The sequence below is a fragment of the Olea europaea genome, unplaced genomic scaffold, assembly GCF_002742605.1.
Source record: "Olea europaea var. sylvestris unplaced genomic scaffold, O_europaea_v1 scaffold1471, whole genome shotgun sequence".
Taxonomy (NCBI): Eukaryota; Viridiplantae; Streptophyta; class Magnoliopsida; order Lamiales; family Oleaceae; genus Olea; species Olea europaea.
This window is the reverse complement of record NW_019232267.1, coordinates 21,870-32,890: the sequence shown is the minus strand read 5'-3', so window position 1 is coordinate 32,890 and position 11,021 is coordinate 21,870. Positions and strand designations below refer to the sequence as shown.

Sequence of the window (11,021 nt, the reverse complement as noted above, 5' to 3'; positions counted from 1 at the left end):
GCGAATTGTGCTCGGCCCAAAGGAAGACACAATTTGGTCAAATAACAACGTGCTTGTGATGATAAATGTGTGAAAATTATAAAGACATTTCATGTGAATAATAGTCGGTCCAAAGAAAGGCTATTATTTGACAGAATTGATTGTCAATGTTTGATCATTGCACCAAGAGTACCAATTACAGTTAATTTCTCTGTTCAAAGACTAGGAATTAATGCTGTACTAGGTATCTTGAGATGGATCCCAAAATCTGGATTATTTGTGCGTGTCTTAATTTTCTTATTTGACATGCTTGCTTATTTTGTTCTCTATACAGTTTCTGTTGTTAATGCTGCGAACGTCTTTGCTCAAGTCAGCAACATCGCAATGCTGAGCGGGACGAACTTTAAAGTTTGGAAAGAAGCCGTGGAAATTGTCCTCGGCTGTATGGATTTGGATCTTGCACTTCGTTCAGATCGACCCGCTTCTACTCCGGAAAACCCCAATGAGGGTAAAATTGAAAAGTGGGATCGCTCTGACTGGATGTGCTTGATGATCATGAAACGTTCCATTCCGGAAGCGTTTCGGGGCTCTATTACTGAGAGCGGGAGTGCCAAGAAGTTCCTTGAAGAAATTGAGCAATATTTTGCCAAGAATGAAAAATCGGAGGCGAGTAACCTTTTGGCTAAACTCGTTTCCATGAAGTATAAGGGCAAAGGGAACATAAGGGAGTACATCATGGAGATGTCTCATCTCGCATCAAAACTCAAGTCGCTTAAGTTGGAGTTGTCTGATGACTTGCTCGTGCACTTGATTTTGATCTCTCTTCCTGCGCACTTTGGGCAATTCAAAGTGAGTTATAACACTCAGAAGGACAAATGGTCCCTAAATGAGCTTATATCCCACTGTGTGCAAGAAGAAGAGAGGCAACAGCATGATAAGACTGAGAGTGCTCACTTGGCCTCAACCTCTCAGAACAAGAAAAAGAAGAGAGCTAAGGATGCTGTGGAAGGAACTTCTCAGCAGAAGAAGCAAAAGAAGCAGGATAAGGAGTTTACCTACTACTTCTGTAAGAAGTCGGGACACATGAAGGAGTGTCCCAAGTACGCTGCCTGGCGTGTAAAGAAGGGTATGCTTCTAACTTTAGTTTGTTCTGAAATTAATTTAGCTTCTGTACCTAAGGATACTTGGTGGGTAGATTCTGGTGCTACTACTCATATAAGTATGTCCATGCAGGATTGCTTGTGGAGCCGATCGCCAAATAATGCTGAAAGATTCATCTTTGTGGGCGATGGCAATAAAGTTGCGGTAGAGGCTATAGGGACTTTCAGATTACAATTAAAAACTGGGTTTTATTTGGATTTGTTTGAGACATTTGTTGCACCGTCCTTTAGACGGAATTTAATTTCTATTTCTAGTTTGGACAAATCAGGATTTTCTTGTTCATTTGGAAATAATAAAGTTAGTCTCTATCAAAATTCAAATTTTGTTGGTTCCGGTTATATGATTGATAATCTGTATATACTTGATATTGTTAGTTCCTATAACGAAATACTGCAAACAAGTTCACGTGGTACAAAGTGAAAATTAAGTGAGAATTATGCCACTTTATGGCACAAGCGTTTAGGTCATATCTCTAAGCAGAGAATTCAGAGGCTTGTGTCGGATGAAATTCTTGAACCCCTAGATTTAACAAACTTCCAAGTTTGTGTTGAGTGCATCAAGGGGAAAAGAACAAATATGAGAAAATTAGGTGTCGAGAGAGCTACATACATCTTAGAACTGATACACACTGATATCTGTGGCCCATTCCCTACGACTTCTTGGAATGGACAACAATACTTCATTACGTTCATAGACAATCACTCTAGATTCGGTTACCTATATTTAATACACGAGAAGTCTCAATCCTTGGATGTTTTCAAGTCTTTTAAAGCTGAAGTTGAACTCCAACTTGGAAAGAAAATAAAGGCTATCAAATCTGATCGTGGTGGTGAATACTACGGAAGATATGATGGATCAGGAGAACAACATCCAGGACCCTTCGCTATTTTCCTCAATGAGTGTGGAATTGTTCCGCAATACACCATGTCGGGCAAACCTAGTATGAATGGTGTTGCAGAACGACGAAACTGAACTCTTAAGGATATGGTAAGGAGTATGATAAGTCATTCCTCCTTACTAGAGTCACTTTGGGGAGAAGCTTTGAAGACCGCAGTGTACATTCTTAACAGGGTACCAAGCAAGGCAGTTGCCAAAACCCCTTATGAGCTGTGGACAGGCAAGAAGCCTAGCATTAAGCACTTGCACATTTGGGGTTGTCCAGCTGAGGCACGGCCTTATAGGCCACATGAAAGAAAATTGGACTCAAGGACGGTTAGCTGCTATTTCGTTGGTTACGCTGAACGCTCTCGTGGCTATAAGTTTTACTATCCCACATCAAGATCCTTCTTTGAAACGGGAAATGCGAGATTCCTTGAGGATATTGAGTTTGGAGGGGAAGGAAACATAAGGAACGTTGTCTTTGAAGAAGAATCTGTTATTGACAGCAATCAGGTCTCTGTACCTATTGTTGTTCAAGACACAGTTCTGGCAATAGATGGCAATGTTCAGGCTCCTATTCCTGACATTATTTCAGACCAAGACAACAATGAGATTCTTCCTCAAGCACCACCTATAGAACAAACTCAACAACTTCAAGAAGTGCTATTAAGGAGATCCACTAGGAAGAGAAGAAATGCGATTTCAGACGATTATATCGTCTTTCTTCAAGAACATGAGGATGTCGTTGGTTTAACGAAGGATGAACCGATCAACTTCCATCAGGCCATGCGCAGTTCTAACTCTCAGAAGTGGATTGATGCCATGAAAGATGAGATAAAGTCTATGAAAGATAATGACGTTTGGGATCTCGTCGAGTTGCCTAAATTCGTCTAGTCGCTAAAGGCTTTACTTAAAAGGAAGGCATAGACTACAAAGAGACTTTCTCTCCGGTATCTTCGAAAGACTCTTTTAGAACAATAATGGCACTAGTGGATGGATGTCAAGATTGCATTTCTCAATGGAGACATTGATGAGACGATTTACATGGTACAACCAAAAAGCTTTGTATCAGGAGATCCAAAGTCTATGGTTTGTAAGTTGAAGAAATCCATCTACGGTCTCAAACAAGCTTCCCATCAATGGTATCACAAGTTCCATCAAATCATTACCTCGTACGGTTTCGAGGCAAATGTTGTTGATGACTGTGTATATCATAAGTTCAGTGGGAGTAAATATATCTTCTTGGTATTATATGCTAATGATATTCTACTCGCTAGCAGCGATATAGGCTTATTGCATGAAACCAAGAAATTTCTGACGAAGAAATTCGAGATGAAAGATCTTGGGATGCCTCTTTTGTATTAGGTATTCAGATACTGAGAGATCGTTCTCGAGGTATCCTTGGACTTTCACAAAAGAGCTATATCGATAAGGTTTTGAGTAGATTTGGCATGAAAGATAGTAGACCAGGAGACACGTCCATCTCTAAAGGAGACAAGTTTAGTCTCAAACAGTGCCCCAATAATGATCTTCAAAGAGAAGAGATGCAGAAGATTCCCTATGTATCAGTGGTAGGGAGTCTAATGTACGCTCTAATTTGTACTGGTCCCGACATAGCATTTATAGTGGGAGTTTTGGGTAGATACTTGAGTAATCCTGGCATGCAACATTGGAAAGCAGCCAAACGCGTGATGCGTTATTTGAGGAGAACAAAAGACTACATGCTCACTTATCGGAGATCAGATAGTTTAGAGATCATCGGGTTCTCTGACTCCGATTTTGCGGGATACCAAGATAGCAGACGCTCCACATCAGGCTACGTCTTTATGTTGACTGAAGGAGCTATCTCATGGAAGTCTGCTAAACAAACTCTCATAGTTTCTTCAACCATGGCTGCGGAGTTCATTGCTTGTTGTGAGGCATCCAACCATGGAATATGGCTACGAAACTTTGTCACTGGACTATGAGTGGTAGATGGCATTGACAGGCCATTAAAGATTTATTGTGACAATAACTCAGCGGTGCTTTACTCCAACAACAATAGGAGTTCGACAAAGTCGAAATTCATTGATATCAAGTTTCTAGTTGTTAAGGAGAGAGTTCAAGATAAACAAATTTTCATAGAACATATAGGAACAAATTCCATGCTAACGGACCCACTAACCAAGGGCTTAACGCCGAAGGTCTTTCATGAGCACACTGCTCACATGGGCGTTGTTTTCGAGGATATTCTAGTCTAGTGGGAGTCAATTTTATGTTCTATATGTTTGCTTTAGACATTAAATTATTTAACCTTCTGCAGAATAAAGTTGATGGTCTATGATTCTATTTCTGAGTTTGCTTGTGTTTTCATTGTGCAATGTTTGCATTGCATTAAGGACTTTGGAATGATCTCACTAAAGACTACAGAAGGACCAGTTGGAAATAAGCATGTTTGAGATCACATTTCATGTAAATTTCCATGCTACTCATCCATATTTGATCTATATCATTAAGTGTATTAATATGTTGATCATCGTGGTTTAATCACTAATGTATTGTGATGAAAGTTGTGGTGGTTCCATTATTAGTATATGAGATGGACAAAATTGTTTAAGGAGCAGTCTAATGATAAATAGCATACAGATGCGCGCCTAAGGAGTTTTGTAATATAATTGTTTAAAGGAATAATATGTAGCCAAGTGGGAGATTGTTAGAAAAACACGATTTTCCTAAATTAATATTGGCAACATATTAATACAATTATATTAGCTATTTAATATAATGGGCAAAAATCAAGTGGCCTATTTTTTGTATGCCCATAGACTACTTAAATTAATATGGACTAAGTGAGTAGATACCGACTAATATTACTCTAATTAAGGGATAATGGGAACCTTAATTAAGTAGTATATAAAGGTTATTTTGGTTATGGTCCCCAATATACCAAATCATACACTCTTTTCCCTTCTCCCCATCGAGAAGAGAAATCACGGTCCCATTGAGGAATAAGGAGATTTGGTTGAGGAAGATCACAAAACCACCCTCTTCATTTGCATTCATCGGTACATAGTCGATTGTCGCAGTAATTCCGCAACAGTAGGCAATCGTTTACAATGGATACAAGTATATTATCTGAATCTGTGAATCCTAGTAATTTAGCATGACGTTGATCCTAGGATTTAATTTATATTTGAATCTAATTTGATTTTGTAACATAGATATCTAATTCATATAATTTCTGAAAGAAAAACAAAATTATTTTTTAGTCTAAATTTATTGGTGCATATGGGGCTTAAGACGGATCGAGTACTATAATCACATATGGTTAATATGATAAATGTTGGGAAAAAGAGGGAGGTAAGTATGGTACGATATAAACTATTGGTCGCACAAGCAAGAACAAGAAGAAAGATTGGTAGAAGAATTGAGTAATTTTATTATTAACAATCAATGGAGAGAAAAATATAATATCGACAATACATAAATTGAAAGAAGATTCAAATATATATATATATAGAGACAATTCAAGCCCTAGAAGCAAAGTTGTAGACAAGGGCGGACATAGAGATTTTGAATTAGAGGACACAATCAAACTTTGTACAAATAGAATACTTTGTTCTTAGTTTTTGAATGATTCATATTATACCCGAGAGAAATGCAGATTTACATTTAAAAATATTTTTTTATTAATATTTTGTTCATCATTTTCATCTATTTGATTTTGAACAGTCATTTTATTAATATTTTGCTCATCATAAGAAAATGCATATTTATGTTTTAGAAAATTCTATTTGATACAAACAATCAATTCAAGTAATCGAAAGAAAAAACATATAATCGATATTCAACACTAATAATCAAGGGAAATATACGGAAATAGCTTTTTCAAAAGGGTTACTTTTCTAAAATGACCCTTACACAATTTACATATCAAAAATACCATCCATTTGGATATTACATAACAATGTACCATAATATAAAAATCATCTATTTTAGTCCTTAAAAATTTAGACATTGGTTGAAATTTGATAATTTTATTTGATTAATATTTTTATTTGATTTATTTGAGTTTTGTTCGCTCTAAGTAGCCCCTTTAATTGGTATCAAAGCCATAAAGATTATGAGAAAACCTATAAAAAAATAGAAATAAAAATTTCCAAATTTAGATTAATACTTAGATTTTATAAATAAATAAAAGATTAACTATTAAAAAGATAAAAGAATATTTAGATTATACATCTTAAATTAGCATACAAAAATATTTATATCTTGATAAAATCATAGAGATTATGGAAATTAAAATAAGAAAAATAGATAAATATTGGTGTTTAGAAGAAGAAAGAGGAAGTTATATATTTTTAGAACCTATTCATAATAAATTAAAAATAATGACACTAACAATAATTAAAGAATTGCCTAAAGAAATAAAAGAACAAATATTAGAAAAATTAATAATATAAACAATAAAGGATATATATATATATATATGAAAAAATTATTAATATATATGAAGATGAGGAAAATAATTTATAATACAAAAAAAAATGAGTAAAATTGATAATACGCATCAAAAATTGAATAAATTACTTTTTAAAATGGATAAAATACAAGAAGAAATAAGAAATATAATGTTAGTACTAAAAGAATAAGAATATCAAATAATAGACAATTAACAAAATTAAAATGTGAAAGATTAAGACTTGAAAGTAAATATTTTACTATAGTAAAAGAAGAATTAGTAGATCTAGATATAGCTGAAAGAAGATTTGGGAAAATAATAGATAGGAAGGAAGATAAAAGATGCAAATTATCCTGTGTTAGAAATAAGGAAAAACTAAGATGTCAATAAATGAATATATGGAAGAATTAAAATTATTAATAAAAATGCTAATAAATGATGTACAATATTTAAGAAATGAAGTAAAAGAAACAAGAAACGATATAAATATATTAAAAATTGAAATCAGAGAATTAAAAGAAAATAATAAAAATAAAGATAAGAAAATAGATAAAAAAAACTCATAGAAAAATAAATTACTCGATTATGAAAGAAATATATAGAAAAAGTAAATATAATAATAGAAACAGGAAATATGAATTATGAATTTAGAAAAAATATATTACCAAAAATATTAGAAGAAGAAGAAGGATTTAGAAAAAAATCATTAGGAAAAAATAGATGAAAAAGAAGATAAAAATGAATGAAGAATTAGATTTACTAATAGAAAATTTTCATCAACTAAGTCTATCTGATATAAGTGAATACCAAGTTTTAATTAATATCGGAAGAGAACTTAATCCAGTAGGAACCTCTAAATAGGAATTACATGATACAGATGAAAGTTATGCACCTATATATAATAAATCATATAAACAATTCTATGATAAAGTAAGATATAGACAACTACCTAAAGAAAATAAATATAAAGATAAATTTGAATTAAATGATAATTATGATAAACCAATTAATCATGGAGGAACAAAATTAGATTTAAACTGTAAAATAGATACCAAAAAAGCCTTATTAACTTGTGCAGATTCAATGATATTATTCTTTTTATATAATAAAGATGATACATGGGAAAGTATTGAATGAAGAATAGATTTCTTAATTGCATCCTTTGAAAGAGATGTTAGAAATTGGTGGGAAGGAATAAGTAATGATACAAAAACATTAATAAAAAGGAATGTACAAACAGAAATAATAAAATCAGATAGACAAGGTATAGAAAAATTAGTATAATATATATCTGATGAATTTTTAGGAGAAAATTGGATAAGAAATGCTGAAAGAGAAGAAATAAGAGAAAAAGATAGTGCTAGGATTAAACTAATAAATTTAACAATATGTGATATGTTTAAAATTAAAGAATATACTTGTGAATCTAGAAACTATTATTATGTTCAATTTTACAGTAATAAAAACCAAGAAGTATACCAAGATATGTACTATAATAAATTACCAAGTTCTTGGGCAATATATTTTAAAATAGAATTTGAAAAATATGTTAGAAATAATATTGGGATACCTAGAACTTTAGGCTCAAGAATAAAATCTTTATTTGAAAGACTTGCATATATATGTCAATAAAGACAATTAATGAAAAAATTAGGAAAATTAACTTGAATATGTTGTAAAAATATGAAAACCCCTGTGAAATAGGAATGTAATCCTGAAAGAAGAATTAATAAAAGAAAACATGAAAATAAAAAATTTAAAAAATTTAGAAATTTCAATTAAAATATAGAACCTAAAAGGAGATATTATAAAAGAAAAAATAACTCATATAATCAACAGAATAATAAGAATTATAAAAAAAATAAAAACCAATGTAAATGTTGAAATTGTGCAGAAATATGTCATATAAGCCCTAATTGTGATAAAAAGAAAGTTAAAATATTACAAAAAGAATATTTAGAAATAAAAGATGAATTAAGTGAAATATCAGATATTGAAGAATATTATGATCGAAAAGTATATATAAGTGAAACAGAAAAAGATGAATCAGGATCTGAATAGAGAAATTGAAGAAATAGAAAATAATATTATAAATATACAAGAATATAAAGGAATAGAAGAATATGGATTAAAAGTCATTTTTGATAATAACAAATTTAGAAAATTACAAAAAATATCTTTAAATTTAAAAATGGGAAAATGGGAAGTTTTTGTTAGAATTTTGAAAAGAGAAAGAATAGCAATAAATGACTATCACAAAATAGAAAAAATCATGGATGTAAGAACGACTTATGGACAACATAAATTAAATCTTTTAACAAAAAATACAGTTGATGAATTATTAACAAAGATTAGTGAAAAAATCAATATGTTTATTTAGTAGGAATACAAATAATGTTTAAATCACTATTTAGAGAAGGGATAGATTCACCCTCAACTATAACTTTACATGATGGAAGAATAATAAACTTAAAAGACGGTCATTTTGGAACAACAGAGAGAAATTTGGCATATCAAAAAATTATGTTTACATGTTACCCAAAATATTGTATATCATTAAAAGATAAAAATTTTAATGAAATTTTAGGACTACATTTTAAGCTACATAGAGATGATATTATACAACCAGGTGATCAAATTATGATTATAGAGTATAGAACTTTATATACATTTACCAATTCTAATTATGAGAATATTTATCCAATAAACCATATATTGAAGTTTATAAAGAATGTAAAGATATTAGTAAAATAATATAACCAAATAAACAAATAAGTTTAATTCCAGAAAAAAATATGAATTTAGCATAGTAAAAAATAAACTTGAAATCACAGAATTAAATGAAGGAGTATGTTCTAATAATATAACATTTAAGGATGAAAAATTAATTAAAAATAAAAAAGTTTTAAAATAACTAATAAAAACCAGTTAGAAAAAATCAACAAAATAAAAGAAATAAAATTATATAGGAATGTTGGAAATATGAAAATAGAAGGAGAATATTATAATGGAAGAGAACATATAAATGGACCGAATATATTAATAGACTAATGAATGTCATATAGCTTCAATTAGAAATAAAGGATTAATAACTCATAAAATTGGGTCATATAAATATGTAAATTTTGATGGACAGGTACATATTACAGATTTGGAAGTTAAAGTACCAATAAAAATAAGAAGAATAGATCTTTTAGTACTATATTACATGGATATGAGTATGGATATAAACCCCCATATACTTTTAGGAATGAGCTTTCTAAATGGATTAGAAGACTATAATATAAAAAGAGAAGTATTATATATTGTTCATAATGGACAAACTACACTATGTAAAAAGAATTAAATGAATAATCTGATAAGTTTTACATTAACCGTATATATACAAATTACTATTGTAGAGACAAATATAACAACTTGTGCTTTAATAGATACAGAAAGTGATATAACAATATTTAAAAGTATTTTAATAAAATCATAGAATAATAATAGTAACAAAAAAATAACTGGAGTTATAAGAGAAAGTACTCAGATAATTAATAGTGTTGATAAAGTTAATATAATTTTTGGAAGTAAACAAGTTACAATAAATAAAGTATATAAATATGATAAACTAGAATGTGATATATTATTAGGAAATGATTTCATACAACAATTTCAATATTATAAACAAAATAATTATATGATAATACTACAAACACCTTATGGACACTTATTAAAGATTTCTAGAGAATTTAAACATTATAGAGTTCAGCCAGCCCAACTTGATGATAAATGAGAGAAAAAATCAATCGTATATAATGAAATAAAAGTAAAAGAATATTGTACAAAAAAGTTCTAAAAACAGGAATAGAAATGAATATAGAAAAAATAATTGAACAACTAGAAAAAGTTCATGGAGAAAATTCATTATTATTCTGGAAGCCACATCACCCAAAAGCCAAAATAGAATTAACAGAAAATGTTATAATAAGAGTCAGATCAATGATGTATACTATAGAAGATACACAAGAATTTAAAAATCAGATAAAAGAATTGTTAGAACAAAAATTTATTAGATATAGTAATGGACCTCATAATAGCCCAACTTTTATGGTTATGAAACATTCTGAACAAATTAGAGGAAAAGCTAGGATTGTCATAAATTATAAAGAATTAAACAAATAAACTAAATTTGATGGTTACTTTCTACCAAATAAAGAAGTGTTAATAAATCTTGCAAGAGAAAAACAATATTATTCTAAATTTGATTGTAAATCAGGGTTTGACAAGTAAAAATGGAAGAAGATAGTATATAATATACTGCATTTAGCACACCTCAAGTAAAATATGAATGGTTAGTTATAACATTTTGTTAGAAAAATGCACCACAAATATATCAAAGAAAAATGGATAATATATTTAAAAAGTTTAATGAATTTCTAATTATATATATAGATAATATATTAATATGTTCTAATAGTAAAGAAGAACATAGAAATCATTTAATCGAATTTATAAACGAATGTAAAAAAGAAGGAATTGTATTATCTAAAAAGAAATCTATAATAGAAAAATAAGA

The 11,021-nt window shown here is 30.1% G+C and overlaps 1 protein-coding gene across 1 annotated transcript in view; it reads left to right on the top strand.

Moving 5' to 3' along the window:
* The first annotated feature begins 5,114 nt into the window (after window positions 1-5,114).
* Window positions 5,115-11,021, top strand: part of LOC111376216 (exopolygalacturonase-like) — a 10,231-nt gene continuing 4,324 nt past the window's right edge. Inside the window, exon 1 of the mRNA XM_022999169.1 lies at window positions 5,115-5,151. Coding sequence (XP_022854937.1) covers window positions 5,115-5,151 — 37 coding nt within the window. The remainder of the gene's footprint in view (window positions 5,152-11,021) is intronic.